Source organism: Alternaria ethzedia (genome assembly GCF_023757985.1).
Source record: "Alternaria ethzedia strain BMP 0044 chromosome Unknown scaffold_7, whole genome shotgun sequence".
NCBI classification, from domain to species: Eukaryota; Fungi; Ascomycota; class Dothideomycetes; order Pleosporales; family Pleosporaceae; genus Alternaria; species Alternaria ethzedia.
This window is the reverse complement of record NW_026056200.1, coordinates 576,754-598,851: the sequence shown is the minus strand read 5'-3', so window position 1 is coordinate 598,851 and position 22,098 is coordinate 576,754. Positions and strand designations below refer to the sequence as shown.

At 51.5% G+C, this 22,098-nt stretch overlaps 7 protein-coding genes across 7 annotated transcripts; 5 read left to right on the top strand and 2 right to left on the bottom strand.

Annotated features, from left to right (window-relative positions):
• Positions 1–2,018: 2,018 nt before the first annotated feature.
• Positions 2,019–4,100, top strand: J4E87_004005 (uncharacterized protein; the record flags this gene model as incomplete). Its single annotated transcript, XM_049375629.1, has 2 exons — positions 2,019–2,188; positions 2,240–4,100. 2 exons carry the CDS (start codon positions 2,019–2,021, stop codon positions 4,098–4,100), a joined length of 2,031 nt encoding a protein of 676 aa, XP_049234614.1.
• Positions 4,101–5,764: 1,664 nt separating this feature from the next.
• Positions 5,765–6,573, top strand: J4E87_004004 (uncharacterized protein; the record flags this gene model as incomplete). Its single annotated transcript, XM_049375628.1, has 3 exons — positions 5,765–5,971; positions 6,025–6,242; positions 6,300–6,573. The coding sequence occupies 3 exons, from the start codon at positions 5,765–5,767 to the stop codon at positions 6,571–6,573; spliced, it is 699 nt and encodes a 232-aa protein (XP_049234613.1).
• Positions 6,574–7,676: 1,103 nt separating this feature from the next.
• Positions 7,677–8,829, top strand: J4E87_004003 (uncharacterized protein; the record flags this gene model as incomplete). The annotated part of the gene is made up of 2 exons (XM_049375627.1): positions 7,677–8,663; positions 8,725–8,829. The coding sequence occupies 2 exons, from the start codon at positions 7,677–7,679 to the stop codon at positions 8,827–8,829; spliced, it is 1,092 nt and encodes a 363-aa protein (XP_049234612.1).
• Positions 8,830–13,503: 4,674 nt separating this feature from the next.
• On the top strand, positions 13,504–15,247 carry J4E87_004002 (uncharacterized protein; the record flags this gene model as incomplete). The annotated part of the gene is made up of 5 exons (XM_049375626.1): positions 13,504–13,512; positions 13,667–13,826; positions 13,886–14,478; positions 14,526–14,921; positions 14,972–15,247. 5 exons carry the CDS (start codon positions 13,504–13,506, stop codon positions 15,245–15,247), a joined length of 1,434 nt encoding a protein of 477 aa, XP_049234611.1.
• Positions 15,248–15,886: 639 nt separating this feature from the next.
• J4E87_004001 (uncharacterized protein) lies at positions 15,887–16,441 on the bottom strand (the record flags this gene model as incomplete). The annotated part of the gene is made up of 3 exons (XM_049375625.1): positions 15,887–15,972; positions 16,026–16,384; positions 16,434–16,441. 3 exons carry the CDS (start codon positions 16,439–16,441, stop codon positions 15,887–15,889), a joined length of 453 nt encoding a protein of 150 aa, XP_049234610.1.
• Positions 16,442–17,602: 1,161 nt separating this feature from the next.
• Positions 17,603–18,302, top strand: J4E87_004000 (uncharacterized protein; the record flags this gene model as incomplete). The annotated part of the gene is made up of 2 exons (XM_049375624.1): positions 17,603–17,655; positions 17,864–18,302. The coding sequence occupies 2 exons, from the start codon at positions 17,603–17,605 to the stop codon at positions 18,300–18,302; spliced, it is 492 nt and encodes a 163-aa protein (XP_049234609.1).
• A 426-nt stretch (positions 18,303–18,728) lies between these two features.
• J4E87_003999 (uncharacterized protein) lies at positions 18,729–21,641 on the bottom strand (the record flags this gene model as incomplete). Its single annotated transcript, XM_049375623.1, has 2 exons — positions 18,729–19,023; positions 19,078–21,641. The coding sequence occupies 2 exons, from the start codon at positions 21,639–21,641 to the stop codon at positions 18,729–18,731; spliced, it is 2,859 nt and encodes a 952-aa protein (XP_049234608.1).
• Positions 21,642–22,098: the final 457 nt, after the last annotated feature.

The window sequence follows — 22,098 nt, the reverse complement described above, 5'->3', positions numbered from 1 at the left end:
CCCAAGAGAAGGTACCAGACGCCATGAAGGCGCACGTACGTTCACTGAAGTTGTGGCTGCCCTTCTGAGCGACCCTAAGTATTTTCGATCGCTTATAATCAACTGGCTCCCTCAACCCATAGAGCGCGAATTCACGATGTCCGACTTCCGTCACTCACCCTACCTCATCGATCAGCCAGACGTGTCCACAGCCGACTCGGGTCCGTTTCCTTTTCTTCGTCTACCAGGAGAAGTACGGAACAAAGTGTATGATTTCGCCATCGAAGATAAGCATGACATATTCGAAAACATGTTCCGTACACATATGGTGCACGTACCAAATCTTCCGCCTGATGAGCAGGGTGACACAGCCCGCGAATCTTCCATTGGTCTGATCTCAACATGCCAGCAGTTGCGTACGGAGTTTCGGCCGCTGTTCTATAAGGCTTGGGACGCCTTCATCGACTTCTCCAATCTCCTTCGCTTTCTCGATACATTCGCACCAAACAACACTTTCTTCCCACCACTAGCTCACGTTACGGTGCATCTGAAAGAAGAAGACTGGGATATACAGGAATGGAACTTGCTGCCCTTACTACGTGCCATAAAGCGTATCCCGAAAACTACTTGGGCCTTCGAACATGCTTCGCATCATCTGTCAGCCGTGAGCTGTATATGCGATTTTCTTGATTACCTCCGAATTCTTCACAAACTTGGGTTTCTGGATAAACTTCGGCTCGATTCATATGAGGTACTTTACTTTGTTCGTTCGGCCGAGGACCGACACGTAGATATGATGCCCGTGGATTGGCCAGCGTTATACGATGGCGAGTGGAAGATCGTGCTCCAGAATGAAGCAGGCATTTTGACTATTAGTGAGAAGGAGCAGGTCGCTGGACATTGCAAAGTCCTTTCGGGCTTATTGTTGTGCGATCTGGAAATTGGAAAAGCCAGACAAGGGCTAAATGTAGTTAATGTACAGGTGTGCGCTACGAAAGGAACAGCCAACTCCACATACGTACTGGAAGCTGGAGGAGGAGCTTTGGTCGAAGTCGCTCACGGGGTTTCTGAACAAAGGACTCTCGTGCGGACAAGCGTTTAAGGTGCGGTGTTGCAAGTCATCAAGTCATCTCCCTTTGTCTTGCGGTGGATTAAGAATTTTCTTTGAGGATAAATAATCAATAATAAATGACAGCTTACGATAGCCTATGAATATAATGGTAGATGCTCAATAGCTGAACGTTCGGTTTGATCTTTCTTCGCTATACGGCGGTGTGTATGAATTAATGGGGTGACGGTGGTGTCGCTGCTGTACGCGCCCATGTCTGCTTTCTCTGCTATTCCGACAAACCGAACACCGGTGTCGGGGTACGAGTCGCGCCCATGTGGAGAACTCCAATTGCCGTAGTTGATCGAGTATCACAGGATAAACATTGACGCGACATGTGACGAAGAATCGACGTACATGATTGCGGGCAGGAGCTACGCGCTTTGACCCAGAGAATAGTACCTGTTGTGCCTTCATCGTTCTCACCGTATATAGTCTTGCTTGACTGCATCTTTCTCTCGTTATTTCATCGGATTGGAAACGAGTGACAGCTGTGAGGTAGTGTCAGAATCGCGGTGAGCAGAATCTGCCATGCCGTCCATGTGTTGTGTTCCGTGGTTCGGACCGGGGCTGACGGCGATGACATCACGCTAAGACATTTTCGACAGCCGCACTCGCGGGGAATGCTTGACTTCCCCACATTTTATCAGCAGCTGCACGCTTCTGATACGCCGTTTGCTGATGCCGAAGAACGACTTGGGTACTTTTGGGAACATTGCCAAGGATGACGATGCGCGTTCGTCGTGCTCTGGCCAGCCACGTACGTGTGCGAACCGGTCAAAGTACCCGAGCTACTCGGTGAATGGCAGGTTTCCTTGCGTACTAGGCTCGTAGGGCCGAGTACTTAAGTAGGCAGTACCGTTTACCCATGCATCGGTTCAGCTTCATCACTTTCTTTGCTGACAAGAGCTGATCCTCAACCATGGTGTCAATGCGCTCGTTGGCTACGGCCCTCATTATAAGCGCACCATTGGCGAACGCGCTGTTCATAAATGGCAGCGTGATCGCACCCTGCGACTCTCCTATATACTGCTACGGCGACCTACTTCGCGAGATCGAACTCGCGAGGCCGTTTGCGGATTCGAAGACGTTTGTTGACTTGTAAGTACTGTAGATAAGAAGTCGAATTGGATCACGGCTCATTGATGGTAGGCCAACAACGCGCCCACTCGACGAAGTACTCGCAGCATTCGCGGAACTCTCAAGGCCAATCGAGAACAACACCGCGCTCAACGATTTCCTCTCCGAATACTTTGGTGAAGCCGGCTCAGAGCTTGAAGAAGTACCCACCGATGAGCTGGAAACTCAGCCAGACTTCCTCGAGAACGTGAACAGCTCTGTCGTTCGAGACTTCACACGTCAGGTCATCGACATATGGCCGGACTTGACGCGCCGTTATGTCGGGGCTGGGAACTGCTCCGAATGCGTCAACTCTTTCCTTCCTGTCAATCGTACCTTTGTAGTAGCTGGTGGTCGGTTTAGAGAACCATACTACTGGGACTCATTCTGGATCATCGAAGGTCTGCTCCGTACCCAGGGATCCTTTACTCAGATTGCGGAGAACATAATCGAAAACTTCCTGGATCTTGTCGAAGACATTGGTTTCGTACCCAATGGCGCCCGGCGATACTACGAGAATCGATCACAGCCACCACTACTTACCCAGATGGTTCGGGTCTACGTCGAATACACCCAGAACTATACTCTTCTTGAACGAGCGCTGCCTATTCTGGAGAAAGAGTATGACTTCTGGGTGAACAACCGTACTGTAACGCTCGAACGCGCCGGTATGAACTACTCTCTGAACCACTATGCCGTGTCGAACACCCAGCCACGACCTGAGTCTTACTACGAGGACTACGTGACTGCAAACAATGCAACCTATTTCAACGAAGAGGGCGAAGAGTTCAACGTAACAAAATCGCTCAATGAGACTGAGATGGCGACACTATACTCTAACCTGGCCTCGGGCGCAGAGAGTGGATGGGATTATTCGGCACGCTGGATAGCCAACCCATCTGACGCCGTCACGGATACGTTCTTCCCTCTTCGCTCGCTCAACACTATTGAGATTATTCCAGTGGAGCTCAACTCGATCCTTTACTACAACGAGATCACCATTGCTGAGTTCCATCGCCATCAAGGCAACTACACCGCTGCACGCGAGTGGGCCGGTCGGGCAGCAGACCGTAGCGAGGCGATGACTACTTTCCTTTGGTCACCCGAGCACTACAGCTACTTCGACTACAATTTGACATCTAGCAGTCAGAATATTTATACCCTGGCCGATAATACGAGCACGCCCCTGTCACTTCAAGGTGCGCCGGCCGGAAAACAAATATGGTTCCAGATCTCCCAGTTCTATCCTTTCTGGACCGGCGCTGCTCCTGAAAGCATCAAGAATGACCCCAAGGCAATGAGGCGCGTATACGGACGCGTTGAAGAGCTTCTCGAGTCTCGAGACGGCGCGATTGCGGCGACGAACCTTCAGACTGGTCAGCAGTGGGATGAGCCGAACGTTTGGCCACCGCTCCAATACATCCTTATGCAAGGCTTGCTCAACACCCCTCTCGAGGTCAGCGAAGAAGATGATGAGCAATCAACAGAAGACTACATTTGGACGCAAGACCTATCACTCCGCCTCGCACAACGCTATCTTGACTCGTTGTACTGCACATGGCGTGTCACTGGTGGCGCGACTGACGAAGTACCGCAACTTCCTGACTCGCAAGGCAATGGAACGATCTTCGAGAAGTATGCCGACGAGAGCACCAACGCTGCCGGTGGAGGCGGAGAGTATGAGGTCGTGGAAGGTTTCGGGTGGTCTAACGGTGTTCTCATCTGGGCCGCGGATCAGTTTGGCCAAAGCTTAAAAACACCCGAGTGTGGAAATATCACTGCTGCCAATATTGGTGGCGGTGATGCGAAGAGGAAGAGGAGTGCAGTGGAACTGAGCAAGAGGGATGCCAAGTGGATCAAGAAGACTAGAGGAACAAGGAAGTTGAGGTATTGATGTTGAGGTCTGCGTGTACTTAGTGGCAGAGACTTTTACCCATTACGGCTATCCTTAATGTCAATTCATAATACTTGCCTAATGTATCCCACGTTCAGATATCTGTCTCGTTCTTCTTGATCTTAGGTGTACAACTCAGCTGCAGAGTCCGCGGACATGGACAACCTCCACATTGATCCGTCCTGGGTAACAATACTTCAAAGCCACCTGCTATTGTAGAAACCGTCCCTCGTTTGGATGTCATCAGCAACGGTGCCATGCTCGTTACTCAACTCACGTCTACGGCTAAACAGACCGATGGATGAGGTGCTTGCCTTTTCTTTGGTTGATTTGCCGGTTGAAGTCCTTATCGTCGCCTCCGACGTGAAGATGCCACTTTCTTGGATGTTTGTGGCTGCGAGATATCTTACGATGTCTGACTGTTACTCATCTACCACCACCCGTCCTACCACCCGCCATATCGCGCCACAATATAGTACCCTCTTGGCATTCTTGCCATTGCTTACCAGCATCCACATCCACGCGTTTTCCATTTCGGACTGGTCACCAAACGATAAGTCGCCCGTACGTTGAATAAGAGTTCTTGCATTGACAGCATCGAGATTTTTTATTGCTGCCTGTCAAGAAATAAGTATGCTTTGCTACTGAATTAATAACAAAGTCGTTGATGTGCGCGAAGACAGCAGCGTGTAAAGGAGTTCGCCGGTTCCTCCCGCGCCGACTGAAGTACAAGACCGTTCCAGGTTAAAGACCCGAAGCTACAGGAAACGCGCAGCTTGGACCGGCAACCTCACTGACTGCCAAGCACGCCATCTCGATATGTACATCATGTCGCGAGGGGTTATCGGTAGCGATTGGAGAGATCCAAGAGCCAATGATGATCTGCACGGGACATGGGTGGCAAGTGGAGACCGCTGTGTTTGTGCGGACGCTAGTAAATGGCTTGCCATCCCTGAAGGGCTTCCAACATTCTTGTCCCTCGAGCCGAGGCCCAGATCCTTTCCAGATCTTCCAAACGAAAAGAATCACAGCTCCTCTAACGATGGGATCGTGATCTCGACCAGCCTTCCACATGCCCGAGCCGTCCAACCTAGGCTGACTTCCTTGGGCACCTACCGTGATCCGCTAGACGACTGTTCCTTGTGCTTGTCTTTGTACCTACACCACAGCTTTAGGGTGACCGCCCATGGAGCCTCTGATCCCTTCGCTTTCTACACTCTCAGTTCTGAGATCGCTCTTGGTATTCGCACGTCATTCGGGTGACATGGCAGCGGAGCGTTCCTTCTTGTGAAAAGAGAAATAGTACCTGTGGCTGTAAGGCACTGACTCGTAGATAAACCCGCAACTATAGCCTAACACTCTGCAGCCACTGCCAAATGCGTGCCTTCGGGAAAGGTCATACGTGGGGGGATGCATGTGGAGATATGGGAACGCTGGAGCGCGAGCTCTCTGATCCAATAGCCGTCAATGCTGCGTTGTTACTTCCGAGGATGCCATAGCTTAGTGAAGGCTGATCGATGGCCGAATATCCGCGCCCTATTCCAGGAAGGAGATAAATATGTGAAAGATATCCGCTCTTCTGAACAGCACGCTCGCATCTCAGCACCATCACTAATCGACTTCTTCCTCTTTCCCAAGTGCCTCAGTCTCGACAGGACCTCAACATGAAGTACTTCACGCTATCAATGATAACTGCCTTGGCGGCGGCTTCGCCCATTTCCTCGGCAGCTCAATTCTCAGAGAAAGAGATACAGGCGCGTCAGTTCGGTTTTGGCACAACCACTCGGAATGAACTCGAGGATGGCCGAGCTGGGGCATGTCCAGAGGCAATCTTCATTTTTGCCAGGGCTTCCACTGAGAGTGGCAACATGGTATGTCAGATACCGCATGCCACTGAGGGCGCGTAACACTAACACTTTGACAGGGCGCTTCTACAGGCCCTGCAGTAGCCAGTGCTCTTGAGCGCAACTATGGTGCCAGCAATGTGTGGGTCCAAGGTGTTGGCGGTCCATACTCGGCTGATTTAGGCTCGAACGCACTGCCTGGCGGCACTTCCCAGGCTGCGATTAATGAAGCTGTGGGCCTGTTTGAACAAGCAAATCAGAAATGTCCCGACACTCCTATCGTTGCTGGCGGCTACAGGTACGTACTTGTTCATTACGCCTTCCCAACCTGAGGGCATGTCTAACACCTCAACAGTCAGGGTACCGCCGTGATCGCAGGTGCTATTCCCAAACTCTCTACCACTATTCGCAATCAGGTCAAGGGTGTCGTGCTCTTCGGCTACACGCGAAATCTCCAGAACCGTGGTGGCATCTCTGACTACCCTAGCGAAGACCTGGAGGTATACTGTGCTACCGGTGATCTTGTATGCGTTGGTACGCTTACTATCACTGCCGCTCACTTCTCTTACTCGGATGAGGCCGCTGGACCTGCGCCAAGGTTCTTGATCGGCAAGATTGATGCGAACTGAGACAATCGTAAGGCGAAACTGGAGGTGTTGAGTCGGCGCGTTCCCATCGGTCTTTAACGAAGTTTTCGGTTAATAGTTGATATATGAAGCATTTTCTGATATGCTCAAGTGCTGTTACGCATCCGTGAGACGACATCCTAGATAGGTGCAAGTGGTAAGCTGAGCGAAGGAGGAAGCGGCGATCGTGGAGCGGAAGATCGCCAAGAATGAGACCCACCTAATCTTGCGATACTGGCCCGTGATTGGTGATTATTCCTAGCGCTTATCGATAAGGAAGCTCGCGCTCTCCCTGAACCTCTAGCATCAGGGACACTACCCAATGACATACCTTTCGGTCACGAGCATATGTATATCGCCCGTTGCGTTGAAACAATGGTGATCAGCAAAACCCTGAAGCAACACTTCTCAGGACCTCGCAGCTACAGTACAGGAGCGAGCCACTACTGATTGAAGACTGCTATTACTGCAAACCTTGGTAGTATTCGCACGGCCACACACTACAGTCAGAGCTGAGAACTCTCGATGGATAGTGGATATTTGTTTCGATACTGCTGGTGTTTTTCTCGAGGAGTATCTAAGTAATCGAAGCAAAGATGTTGCTGCGATGACGATGACCTGGGAAGTGATCGTATTTGCCGAAGACTATCCTTTACTGCGACTGTAAGATCACACTACCTGGTCATTTGACAGAGGTAGGCATTCACTCGATGTCTTACGATTTTAGGCTGCCTAGGTACCCACTGCCACTAGTGTCGGACCTTAACTTTCCACCACGTTACTAAATCCTGGCCTTTAATCCCCTCTGCTGGCCCAATCTTTTACTATTGCAATCTTTCGCATTCAGCGGTCGTCAGATCCTCGATTCTCTCTTCTATCGATGAACTCCGGTTTACATAAGACGGCCTAGATCCACGTAGCTCAATTCGCTGTTGCAAAGACGCAAGATCACAAACGCTCTCAGCCATGCTTCTTCTCGGGCTACCCTCTGAAATACTCACCAGTATTTTAGAGCATTACTCTGAAGCTAATCTTCTAGATGAAGTTTTTCGTACGCGTCTCGTCTGCAGTAAGTCTCCAAGGTGCCAGTTCGCCTATCACCACTAATGATACTAGGGTCTTTTGCCGCAGTCTTAAACCACCAATTGCTCGCCAAGACTCCAATCAATAAGTATCTAGCTTACATGAGATTGGTCGGCCTACAGCTTCATCAAGCGAAGTCTCCGTTTCAGTTCGTGGTCGATCATGCGGAGACCTACCTATTGAACCGCATTCGGAGTCAAGATGGCTACTTGCACCTTTACCCAGCATTCATCAACAAGCTCGTTGGTATTCTTATGCGCTTCAACCTACCTGACGGCAACGAAATTGAGCTTCGGGAACAGTACATCTTGGATCTCGTCCGAGCCGTCGTAGCCACTACCCCGCGTGACCGACTAAGAGAAGGTCTTGCCATCTGGCTCAAAAAAGATCTAGTAGCAGCTTCTCCCCGGATTGTCGATCCAGAAATTTCCCTTTGGGAAGCTCTAGCTGGCGCAGCAGCAGTCGGCAACTTCAAAGCTGTCGCACATCTCTTGAACCACACCACGGACTTCCTCGAACACCGCTTCGACTATCACGTTCATGACCTCCCTAGCGCAGTTGTGGCCGCAGCTAGTACAGGAAAGAGTGTAATGATCGAGTATCTGCTTGCCAAAGTGAAAGTAGGGTTGGAGACGAACAACGAAAGCTGCAAACATTACGCCCCTGTCCATGCTTCCTCCAAGACTACAACGGAGTGCAGGTGCGAAAACAAATTCTACGTCATCATAGAAGCCATCAAGGCAGCCATGAGAGGGTATCACCTGCGAGCAGCAAACAAGTTGATCGAATTCTTACGAACACGCTTCGTTCGTCTCGCGCAACGAGATCGACCTGATTTCCTCCGCCTTGCTATAGAGAGCCATAACTTGAACTACATCAAGCACTTTCTCAAGGAAGACCAGCGCCCGAAGCACATGCTCAAGGTGGACCCGGAAGTTCTCGCCGCATATCACGAGATCCTCCGTGATGGCAATATCGAAATCATACGCTTTCTCCTGGAACAGGGTATCGTGAGTGTCGCAGAAGCTCCTATGGGCACCGATGTCTGGCTGCCTCGATTTGATCCTTTAGACATTGCAATCCAACGCAATCATCAAGAAGTGGCAAAGATCTTGCTCGAGTTCGGAGCTATTCCTGACGTATACCATGTACTCCAAGTACTCAATACTGGTATAATGTCCTTCCCGCACGCTTCCATGTTCCCGCTTCTGCGTTCGCTTATCGACAATCACCATCTCTCCGCAAGCCAGCTTCAGGGGAGTACCATCAATACTAAGCCTTTGTGGATGCAAGAACTGAATATAAGCCGTTCGGGTTTTAAAGAGCAAGATCCCGGCTGTCTCGAGCTATTGCATGGTCGTTGGCGTTGGGTGGACTGTGACCACAAGACGGAGTGGATCGACGCTTCTATGATGGTTAAGTGCGATCATATTGTGCAACGACTATTTGTAGCTGGACGGGTGTCTCATATCGACGCATACAAGTCTATCGTACTCGTTACTCGGGAGATTGTTCGGTCTAGACAATACAAAGGCGGTATTGGACTACCGCCGTTGCCCTCGTTGCTGGCTGTTCTAGGGAAGATAGCTACTGATCAGATTGCTCTGGGGGACAGCAACATCGAATGGAGAAAGGAGGCGTGGGAGGCTCTACGGTGGTTCGATGGATTATCGCTGTTAGCTTGCAGACCTGCGGTAGGTTACTCGACGATGACATTGAGCAAGTTACAAGAAACACAGATGCAGCAAATGAGACAGGTCATGTTGATGGCTGCTCATAGACAGGGAAGGTGGTAGCGTACGTCCGCGTTACTTGGACGGACAACTATATGTATATATCTACGTGTGTTCACCTTGCATTGATCTAAACCGCTACCTAAACTTCGGCTTTGCTGAGCACCAACATGATCGAACACTCGTCCGCCTCATAGCAGCTCATCTATGTGCTGTGACCATTTTGACGTAAATACTAGACCAGGTGTCATCCATCCCACCATCAACGCAGATCTGTACTGGTCATTTAAATCTTCACATCTGCATGGATGTGCACTTCAATGCCACCCGTACGCCATTATCTGTTTCCGGGGATGATACCACATGTGCATCATAGATCTCCAGGGGGTTGTCTAGTACCCATGAGGCTAAGTAGGCTTCACTTCACACACCAGTTTTGTAGTGCTGCAACTATTTTGATCTGGGGTCTGAATAGATCTTACATGCAGTACCAACTGTCCAGTAGACCTTATCGGTTCTGTTTTGCCACTTTGCAGCCTGACACAAAGTGTGGCACTCTTGATGTGTTGTTCGCTGGGTCATGCAGGTGGTGGCTGAGCCGATCGAGATTTGACGGCCGAACATAAGCTTTGGGTTGGCCTTGACAAAACGATCTCAGGCTGTGCGCATACTATGACGACAGCTGACTGCAGACAGTCTCATATAGCTCTATCATCCGACCCGGGGGCCACGAACACGGCAGCCTACAACGAGTCCTTTGGAGCCTCCGGCGGGCTGATGATGGCTCGCAAGGAAGCCTTTGGGTATCAGTGTGCAGCGAAGCCATCGGCGTACCGATGTTATACCTGCAGCATGATTATTTAATCTGAAAGACACGCCAAGGAACAAGTTGTTGTTGTTGCTGTGAGGTGCAGCCACGCAGCGTCAGGCTGAAAGCCACTTCCACGCTAGATATTACGCTAGGCAAATCCGGCCGCGATAGTCACTAGCGGTAAGGGCCCAGTGACCCGGTTGATGGTGTACCACCTCAATGTCTTATCGATCTGCATTTTCATAAATCCTTCAACGGTAACCTTAGAAGTCCTGGATGCCCAGGTGTGTGCAAATCTGAGGACTAGCTGAACATTGGAAGTCGCGCTGAGCTGATGATCGACACGAAAGTATGACAAAGAAAACGTTTCTGCAATGGCCAGTCCACCATATGCGGTGTTTAGTGTGGCTTCAAAAGGGAAAGCAGAAGTAGTGAGAGGCGTGTCATTGCGAAGAACTCGTTTTATAAGACAAAGAAATTAGATTTGTGGAATAGGATCGGAACCAGGTAGGAGCGATCAGCGAAGTAATTCCCCATTCCCCACAATACAGCTCAACAGGAAATGCGTTGAAATCCGCCGTTGCTCCATCTCTGTTTGGAGAAGTCCGGAAATTTCGGCAGATCTAGCACCAGAAATTCTGATTCGGAGAACTTGGCATATACGTTTTCCTTCTCCATGATTTGTGCGTCTTGCCATGTCGCGAAAACAGCATCCCAGTACCGTCTCGGCTCTTCTTTCGCATGTCCGACATGCCCACTTTTCTCGAACAGCACTTCAGTGACAGGCATACCAGCGCATGCTGACTCTTCCAGATGCTCGTAGACATCTTGCCAAGCGATAAGCGTATCGCTTTTTGAGTAAAGATAGCAACGTGGTGCTGTGGGGTCGAAATAGATAGGATCATTGATACGCTTTCGAGTCCGACTGATGACGTTGTTCTCGTATCCTTTGATACCGGTGTACAAAATCCATATGCAGCCCAGCACTACACTGACGAATAGTATAGCAATGTGACGCACAACCGGTATCTGAGGTAGTGATTTGTTGAGGGCCTCGCATAAGCGTAGATAGCGTGGGTGGCCTGGTGTGCTGTCTAAACACAAGGCTGAGACCGGAAGCCGTCTCTCGGTGAACCTGTAGTGCGCCTCTGCTAGCTCGCAGGCTTTGTTGCTTCCTCCTTCAGAGAAAACGTGTAGCAGTATCCCACTATTGAACTCTTGAGCAGCCAGGTACCGGTAGCTGGATATGCGTTCGATGGCGGGTCTCATGCGCCACTGTTTGCGTGCGGAGTTTCTGAAGCAGAGATCTTTCGCGGAAGTCGTGATAACCATGATACGTGATGAAGGGAAAAGATTTCTGTATTCTGCTGTGTACTTGGCGATATAACGGTTCTGGGCTCCTGTCCATGTGCATAGCAGAATAAGTGACGGTGCCACACTATTTTGCGACGAGAAAGGTGTAGCACGGAATGGTAGCCGCGGATCATAAACCCATATGGAGGGAGCGATGAGCTCAAAGTCGGGGATTGTGTCGTTGGTAGTCTTATGGTTTGGCATGATACTCGTCGAATAGGTGGTTCCCGATGCGGAGATAAAGAAGTCCGAAGAGGCTGGTGACGATAGTGTAGCGGCTCTGAATACAATGCCACCTTCTTTGGTTGTTGATATGTCCAATGTAAAGAGATTGAAAGACTCTGTGTATTGTCACTGTGGCAAGAATTCTGAACAAAGCAACGAGATGAGAACTTGCAGGATCCAGCATGAACACATCGGGATACCGGAAGCCAACCGATACGCCATCAGAGACTTGTTGATGTCAATTGCGTACGCGTAGGGCGTTGGAAGTCGGACGGAAATTTCCATAGGATTGATCGGCCTTGCAGTGGACTTTCTTTAGCTCGCTTCATGTTTCCTATTCGGTTACTAGTCAGCGAGAGGGTACGGCGACCGACCATGGTCTGAAAGGAGAAAGGCTGTGCACGTTCTATCCTGCAAAACATACTGAAGCGCACACGGGTCTTGTCCCGGTACCGTTATTCAGTTGGGACGGTTCTCAATAGCAAAAAGCCCCTAGGCGAGGATCTCGGAAACGCTTGGTGTCCGTGAGGCTTATGCGCCCCTTCGAGTACGGCCCCCCCACATTCTTTTGGCAGGCCAGCCACATGTTGGACTGTGCAGCACAGCGGGAGTGCAGTGGTAGATGCGCTTCCCCGCTGCGCAAAGTCAAGGCCAACACTAGTTGCCGTGCTGACAATGAGCGACATGATTCGTCGAGCTGGTATAAGGCTTGGCTGAGGCTACTATCTGACAGCATAGAAGTGGGTGCCAGATAGCCCCAGACACATCAGCTGCGCCTTGGGTCCTTCAAGTTGCCTTAGTGTGCGATTCTACGAAGTCGGGCCTCGACTGGCTCAGAGCACGTGTCAACGTAGAAGCCGGATCGCGCTGGCCGTTTGCAGCGATCATCAAAACAACCACCCGTGTCAAGATACGCCACGGCTGTTACCCTAAGGGGACCAAGTTGTTTTTTTCCCGTAGGTTTGGGAGAGCTCGTTCAGACATGCGGTCGGCCTGGGCGCGAAGGAAAAACAACGACATCGTGAATTAGTGCCACAATGTTCAATGCCTACTACGCAACTACAATCCGGGAGCTGCATATGTGTTTAGGTGAGCCTCGACCATAGAAGCGGGCGCTCGCTGTAAACCAATCTCCCAACCAGAGTTCGACTTCTGAAGCTAGATCGGCACCGGTCTTTACTGCCCAATCGACTCCGAGGCCACCCTATCACTTACTCTGTCTCCAAGAGAAGTGGCCTTTTGCCCAATCCTCGTTCCTCCTATTTCGCCCCCAATGACGGCCGGCAGTCATCCGAACGAGACGACCTTTGACAAGTGGGACTCTTCCTGCAGTACGCCCACCGATGAATACAGCGAGCCTGGTGGTGCGTGGAAACACGACCACATCAGGCTTAACACAGGTAAGCATATCGCACAGCAGAGCTGTACATCCGAACTCTTATATCACCGTACAGTAGTGTGCATGGCGCTTCGTAGTGCTATGGTGTCGATGGCTGAGTCCACAGCCCATAAAGTTCGCTTGTGTCCAATGCTGGGGGACTTTGGCACACCTCAGCAAGAGTTCAGGCTTCCGAGGACTTTCCACTGACTGTTTTAGAACTAAAAGATTGGCAAGAATTCTCGAGAGACATTACAGCCTCGTCTGCCAAAGATCCAGTATCTCCTCACTCGCTGTGGATGACCGACAATATGTCCTTGGAGAACTTTGGAGGGAGAGGCGAGACTCAGATGCCCGATGTATGGAAGCCACAAAAGAAGGAGCTGGTAATCATGATCAGTCTAAGCTTCATATCATTGATGGTGGCGCTGGATGCCACGATCCTAGTCACGGTACTACCGGTCAGTCATCCTCTTGCTCAGTGCCGTAAGGAAGTTCTGACATACTCCACAGGTAATAGCACAAAAGCTTGATGGCACTTCGGCTGAAGCGTTCTGGACGGGGACATCGTACCTCCTCACCTCTGCCATCTTCCAGCCGGTCATCGCATCGATATCCGCTGTCTTCGGCCGGCAACAGCTCCTCATCACCTCGCTCCTCTTCTTCACAGTCGGTAAGTCTGAATGCCATTTCGTGTCGTGGATGGTCGCTAACCATGCCTCTACAATCCAGGTACGATACTATGCTCGGTCGCAGACAATTTCACTGAGCTGCTCGGAGGAAGATGCATCCAAGGAATCGGTGGTGGTGGGATTATAACGTTAACACAAGTCATCTTTTGCGACATCGTCCCGCTGAGACAACGCCCGAAATACTTCGCGATGGTTCTCGGATGCTGGAGCATAGGGTCCATCATCGGACCCGTAGTTGGTGGTAAGCTTGTGGAAAGCGCATCCTGGCGATGGGCATTCCACATCAACTATCCATTCTGCGCTATCGGCTTCGCTGTTGCGATCTTGTTCGTGCGCCTTGACGCGGTGGCGAAACTCACATTCCAGGAGAAGCTCAAGCGGGTGGATTGGCTGGGCGCAGTACTCTTCATTGGCAGCATGACGAGCCTGTTGATTGGAATCTCTTGGGGCGGCATCCAGCATCCCTGGGACTCAGTTGCGACTCTTGCACCTATCATTGCGGGGATGACAGGAATCGTTGCGTTCTTCCTGTGGCAATGGTACAGAAAAGAGCACACCCTATTGCCTTTGGCAGTGTTCGAAAGCTGGAGCGCAATCGCCGCTTTTTACAACGCGCTGATCAATGGCCTACTAGTAAGTTCCCATCCAGTCATCACCCAGATACAAGCTCACATATCAAGCTCTTCACGACCTTGTACTACTGGCCATTCTACGATATGAGTGTTCGCGGGAGATATCCTACCCAGGCGGGTATTGACATGCTACCGGTCGTCCTCCTCACGGTTCCCAGTTCCGTCATTGTTTCGATATTGACGACGCGTCTTGGACGATTCCGATGGGCGATTTGGGGTGGCTGGATGGTTACGACACTTGCGTGCGGGTTGCAGGTTATGCTCGACGTAGATTCAACAACTGTTGTCACGTCAGCGCTTCTTGCCGTATTAGGAGTTGGTATGGGCATGGTACTGACAAGTCTCAATGTCGGCATTCAGGCTATTTCCAAGCCAGAAGACGCAGCAATGGCCGCGAGCATGTACGGCTTTCTCCGAAGCCTGGGTATGCCCATCGGTGTCGCCGTAAGTTGAGCCTTCGTCCGACCTCCTTTCCCAATGCTGACTCCTTCAAGCTCGCAGGGTCGGTCTTCTCAAACTCCATGTCCGACAAGCTTTCAGAGCTAGGACTGCCCACCTCGATCGCTCACGACTCTGAGCAATATATCTTCGTCTTGCGCAAAATGGCGGACTCCCCGCAGAAAAGTGCCATTCTGTCTTCGTACATGAGAGGGTTCGATTCGGTCTTCGTCATGGTCACAGGTCTCTCAGCTACTGCGCTCATCGTCAGCTTTATGATCAGAAAGTTCAGCATGGACAAAATACTGGTTGCGCAATTCTCCGCGAAGTGAGTCGCGTTTGCCTAGGCGGTCGCGCGATTCTCCCCGGGATTGGACGAGCTTCGTCTTTTCATGTACATACACAGTAGGGTATTCAGACGATACCATCAGAAGACAGGTTGACAAAGGTTGACGCGTACGCTCCCAAACTGGAGCTTGTGTGTCGTGGTTGAGTCGACGATGCAGCGCGGTGTCCAGCGCGTCATCTGAGGGGCTAGGCCCACGTAATCGCGCTGCCTCTGGAACGCGCCAACGCGGCGTAACCGTTCCTCAGCATGCATCACCACCACTACAACCAACACCGTTGCTTTAAACACGTCTTCCAAATGCACCCTCTATCAGGATAATGCTAATCAGACGCGTGTCGGGACATACACTGTCCCTCTCTTTACCCTGCCAATAGATTTGACACTTATGAAGCCGACGAGCTTCGCAAGCGAGGAAGAATGCAGCATGGTACGTCCATAGGGTCAAACACGAAGATGACATGCCAATGTACTAAGCTTTGCAGCCAAGAGATCCGGATTACCACTTCAGAAAGCTCATTGACATTCTTCTATTCACTATGATACGGAAATGACTGTAAGGTTACCGAGTCCATCGAACCAATCGCACTGAGACTCTTGGAACCTGGAAAGCACTCTATGGAGCCTAGCAATAGTCGCCAATGTTGTAACTGGGGAAGACGTGGCTGGTTCGGCAGGCCGGGCTGGCACCTTTGACGTACAGTTTGGTCGCTGATATTGCATGTCAGCCTCTTCGCAGAGCCTCGTTATGGCTCGCGACTTACTGTCCACTGGGAGACCCTGCCTCGGCTGTCTCACGATAGTCTGGCTCCTCTCTGCTGGCGTAAGATCGTTCTCACACTGGATTTGTTCCTGGCCACCATTCACAGTGGTACTGCCAGTCCAGAGATCGATGTGGTTGATGCGCGGGCTAGCCTTCCAGTCGGTGTCGCACTGAGCGCAGAAGTCCTCGAAGCGCAAGTACTTTTTCGTGTACGGATCGTATATGATCTCACACTGGTTGAACTCGCCAGGGGCAGAGGCAAATGTCAGGGGGTCGGCATAGGTGCCCGTACCACCAGCCTGGAAACCACGGCCGCAGTCGTAGGCAGTCGCCGGACCTGGAGGGTCATTATCGGGGTACCTGAGCACTGTTAGTTGGGAATACGTAGCCAGGGTTTTCACCTATTAACATGCCCATAGTAAGTGTGGGTGACCTTGGTCACTGTGGTGCAGCCGAAAGCCACGAGACTAAAGGACGATAGTGCAACGAGTACTGAAGCGCGCATGATGATGGCTAGTCTGGATATGATTCTCTCTGTGAACCTTGGATTGATCTGAGGACTTTCCCGAGCTGATCGGACAGACTTTATACTCCTCCTCACACCGCATGTCGGTGGAGACCTGACGAAGAGGCTGTCTAGCCATTACCCTCCTCGACATTAGTTCTGACAACCAAGTTCCATTTTTGGACGAGGCTCTGAATAAAATGAGGGCACATTTGCTACAATTAGAAAATGACGATCCGATGCCAGACACGAATGGCGGGTCGGGGGTCCAAGATCGCTCTTCCGCTCGTATTCTACGGCCTTGGATGTAAGTCGCCTGCTTCGTCACGATGTGTTTGCTCACATCATGCCTAAGGCTGACGAAGCTGAACAGATGACATGACATTAATTACTGCGAACCGTCTCCGCGGGAGAAGGCTACGTCGACTAAAGCCGGGAGCGTGCCGTGTCGGGGCCAACCGCTGCGGGAGCCAATGAACACGCATCTCATGGGGTTGGTGGCGCATTAGTTCGGTATCACGGCATCCTGATTGAGCGCCGGATGCAGCGTCTTCTCTACAGAACTGCCTTGTACGGCTCGAGTTCAGCTCTCGGGCTAGCTCTTCGCCTACGTATGTGTGCTTCCCCGGACTACGATAGGCTGTCAGCGACAGGGGTGATCAGGCTGGCTTATTTCTTTGCAGCGATCATTTCTTATCGCATACTGGACCTGTGAAGATGGAGCAACTTTCTGGATTCAGACAAGTCAGCCGCATTTACGAGCAATATGCTTTCGCCCACCTCTCGATTCTCCTGCTGCAACGCTTCCGGACTCAAGCAAGCCATCAGCGGCACTCGTATCAAGCAAGCCCTTTTCATTTGCACTATCATGGCGTATTCGAGCTTCAAGTCTTTGATGACCTTCAGCCTTGTGCCTATCGCTTTTCTTCTTCAAGTTGGTTCTAGCTCGAGAATTGCGACGTTCACAGATAGCCAGTGCAAAAACGCCTTCCAGAGCCTCGACGCGGAGAATGGCTATGTAAGTTTTACTATACGAGCTGCATGAGACATACTGAACGTTTGCAACAAGCCCAATGGTACTTGCACGAGGCTTGCGGACCAAGGCAAATACGGAAGCTTCCAAGTCGTCGGACTAGACCCAGGCTGCAGTGGTAAGAGCGAAGTCCTGAACTTTGCGATGAGTTTCAGTCGTTGACCATATCAGCTACGATTTACGGAGCCGATAGCGAAGAATTTGTGCCATGCTCATCGACAATTCTCCAGTTCACGAGCATAGGGGATTGCCACAATTCGTCCTTCGTCTACTACAGCATCGACGCGTGTACACCACCTAGCGAGATATCGTCATCGTCCCGCTCTGCAACGCCATCTGCGACACCATCGACGTCTCCATCCTCGACGCCGTCGCCTAGTGTAGCAAGTAAGCCTCGCAAGAGCAACATTGGTGCTATAGCTGGTGGTGTAGTCGGCGGCGTATGTGGGCTCGCTCTCATCGCTGCCGCCGTCTTTCTGCTTCTCCGTCGGAACAAAAAGCCTGGCCAACCACCTGAAGCTCCCGCAGATGAGCGACGAGAGGTTGATGGAAGGAGCGCAATGGTCGAAATGCCACACCAAGGCCCCAAACATGAGATGGACGCGAAGAACATAGCCCCACAGGAGCTCGGTGACAAGAAGAGTGTGGATCTACCCCCGGTCGAGCTTCCAGGCGACGATGCTGCTCGACATTCCCAGCATATAATCGACTCTCAGCTTACTGCCAGTGAGAAGCGCTGAGATATCGGGAGACATCTCTACAAGAGCCGGTAGTATGAGTCGAGAGAGGATGCGGAGGTAGGAAGAATTTGGTAGCCCGTTTGTCTACTCTCATTACGCTAGGGCTGGCCCTATGTACTGTCTAGATACGATTTCGGAACCTGGCCTCTTAGTTTCATTCCTCTATTGTACCTGCTACTCCGAAGTGTAAGATAGAATGCGTGTCAGCATGCCGTCCAGGAATCTACAACGTCATTTGAATTGCCCTTGGTCCTTATTTGGGGGTGCTGTATAGTACCAACGTTACTGCACTCGGCTCACAAGTTTTGTTGCGAGACTTGAAGATACTGTATGTTGATGAAGACTGTCCATTGCAGTCACGATGATACCAACTCCTCAAACTCCATACAGAAACATTGGATAGTTATCCAAACCCACTCGTATCATCTATGTAGGTCTTTTGAAAGGATGTGCCTCGGTATTCAATACCCACTCATCCAAGCTAATCACATCTTCCTCTGCAAACAGCAGGTAGAAGTACTTCAGTGTCTCCGCTAACCAGAAACTCTCCATCTCGTCGCTGAGTTCGGGCACTAGCTTGGTAACGTCGTCAATGGCCGAGTTACCATACTCAGTGGTCGTATGTTGCTCAATGGCAAGGAACATGCGCCAACCTGCGTCGCGCCAGTGACGATCGCCGGTTATGCGGTACATGTACCAGACAGACTCTATCGCTTCGGGGCTATGAAGATGTTAGTTGTCAAGCTAAGATACGTTTTGGGGTTCAGATACTTACCGGAGGATGTAACTCTTTGACCCGATCCTTGTAACGCCGGGCGGCAGACGACCCTCTTGAATCCTGTTCTGGACGAAGTCTTTGTGGTCCAGGACTGGCTGTGGCGAGTAGACGTATGGGAAGTTTGGCAAAGTCAGATCAGGCTGCGGCGCAAGTTCCGCAATGTTCAGTGCAGGTTGAACTTTGGTTGGCGGACCCTCGCCTTCCTCAGACTCCCCACCCATAACCGATTCGTGATCTTGCAGGGCGCTCGCAGAAGCAGACGGCATGTGTGCAATTTCCACATCATCCACTAGCCCGGCGAGTTGACGCTTATCTAGCGTATCAGCGAATACCATGGTAGACGTGGCCTTGGCTTCAACTGCAGCAGCTGGGGTAGGTGTAGGTAGTGCGGTCATAGCAGCCAGTTGCGCTTCGTACCACGATGAAGCAGAGTGAATCTGCGACTCGTATACTTTGCGCTGCTCCTTGTAACTCTCCATTCGAGACTCGTACCGTGGGTCGATGTACTCCCAATAAGCAGTCTCGTTCCACGCACAGTCCTTCCTGTCCTCACAAGGGGCAACCTCGAACGACTCCGGCATGATGCCGGTTGGTGTCATGCTGTAACTCCAGACGCAGCCCTCCGTCAGCTTCTTCGCGATCTCGAGATCATCGGGGCGATCAAATAGCTTTGCGCCCATGCCAAACATGCCACCGGCAAAACAGGTGAGATGCGCGTTTTCAGCGGTAAGGTCACCAATTTTAGCATCGTCAATACCAGACGGGACATTCAATTTGCCGGAGAACAGAACGTCTTCCCCTTTCGGAAGCATCGGTCGGAAAAGCAAGTGCTTCTTGACAACGTCCATCGACTGTTCGTACATGGACCGGTACTTCTCGATCTGACCACCGAGGAGCAAGTACTGTTTTGGTAGATATTCGTATGTAGAGTCTGACATGCCGCCAAGCGTGAACTCTTCGCGGCCATAGCTGGAGCTCGATGTGAATCCTTGGGGTATGCATTCTGGGGGTGTCGGCCTGGTGCTGGAGGCAGATGAGGTCGAGGTGGGCTCCTGGGCATTGAGCGCCCCCTTTGGTGGCTCAGATCCGTCGATATCAAGCTGTCGCCTTTCCACCGGACTACTGTCCCAGTTCTTGATTTGCGCCTTCCCGGCCGTTCCAGGGATTATAGACTCTTCCTTTGCGCCCGAGCCGACTGGAGAATCGTCTGACGCAAGCATGACTGGCTCTGGCAAGTCCAAAGGCACGTACTTCTTGCCGTCCGGAGATAGTTCCTCGGTAGGAGAAGGCGTAGCAGGATCGGCCTGGGCCGATAGCTGATCATGTAGGTAATCTGCTGGAGCTTTGAGAGGCTCTTGAGGGGGCAAATCGATGTATTGTCTCCCACACCCAGAAGCGTCCAGGTATGTAGGCCACATCCCGGGGAGTTGACTTTTGCCTTGGAATTCTTCGAGATGATCCGTGATGCGCGCAATAGCATCGTAGTATTTGTGCTCACCCGTAAGCTGCGCAAGTCGGGTGAATTCCATAGAGAGGGAGCCTATCTCGGCAAGAACAACGTGTGAACTGGCGCGGTGCTGTTGGGATGCAAAATCGGGTCTCCAATAATAGTATGTCTCTGGCATGCGGTTCGGTGTGTCAAAGGCGCTGATGAGAATTTCGGCAAGCTCCACTGCCTTGCTTAGCAGGTTCTTGTACTTCTTTTCGCTCAAGTCGTAGGCAGCCAGCAGCCCACCGAGATAGCGAATTGTCGTCTCGAACAAGGGAATATCTGCGCGTGGGGTGGTGGTGAAATCGATCTTGTCCACCGCTTTGACTGCCTCTTCGAACTCGTCTTTCAGTCCCATGATCCACAGAGTATCCAAGGCGTCGACCAGCGTTGCGCCCCAGTGTGCGAAAGGATCTCTGAAAGTGCCCGACTGTGGCCGTAGCTCATCGTGGAGCCAGGCGTTCGCCTTGTATCCTTCCCATGACTTCTTTGCCACACTTCTGATCTTATCCAGCTTTGCAATCCTGTCAACCTTGGTTATGTCATCTTCCTCCTTGAATTTGGCTTGTATCTTTGGTATCGTTTTGGGCGTGCCCGATGGCAGCTTGATGAGCGATTCGGGGGCTACGGGGAAATGCTCCGGAAGCTTCGTCCAGTGGATCGCATCGATGATCGATGATGGTTCTAATGCAGGGTTCGCGATAGCGGGCTGGCCGTGAGGCTGCGGTCGGATGGGTGTAGGGATAGAGGGCTTCTGCAGCTGCTCTGTGACAGCAGGGCTCAATGTCGACGATGCAGCCGGAGTCTTTACGGGAGGTGGCGTCTGAAGCGAATGCGACGTGCTGGCAGCGGGCACATCCAGCTTCAGACTCCTCGTCTCGTGCGCCACAGCAGGGCGCGGCTTCGTGTCCGCCTGCGGAGCCTCCTCAGCGTCGCCCTTCAGGCCGGCTGCCCCAACCGCATTCGATGCGGCTTCTCTCCATGCTGCGGTCGAGCCCCCAAATTTGTATAGCGCTAGTACAGCAATGACAGCGAAGACTAAAAAGGCGCGGTAACGTCGATATCGAAACATGGCCCGAGGGAGTGTGTGGAATCGAAATGCGGGTATCGGTTGCGCTGCGTCGCCGGATAGGGAATGAGTGTGGAAGGAGCGTATGGTATGACTACGTTGTCACTGCCATCGGAGCGCGAACGAGGGGGAAGGAAGCAAGAGTTCGAGCTACCAGCCAGCGAGTGAACGACAGTGGCTGTTTTGGCCGTCTTGTTTCCAACAGGCTTGGCATGCACGCCCTGGAGATCTATTGATGGGTCTGTTGTAGATCTCTCGCACGCCAAGTGCATCGCTGATTCAGAATATGTAGACATGCAAATACAGTACAAGGAGTCTTGAGACCTGTCTTCCCACAAGACACGTATTCATTGCTGTCGCTACACATTCAGCACTCTCCCAACTTCACGATGCCCTGCGCTACCGAGGCCATGCCCCCGCACCAGAGCAGCATCCGTCCTAGCCGAACGCTAAATTTAAG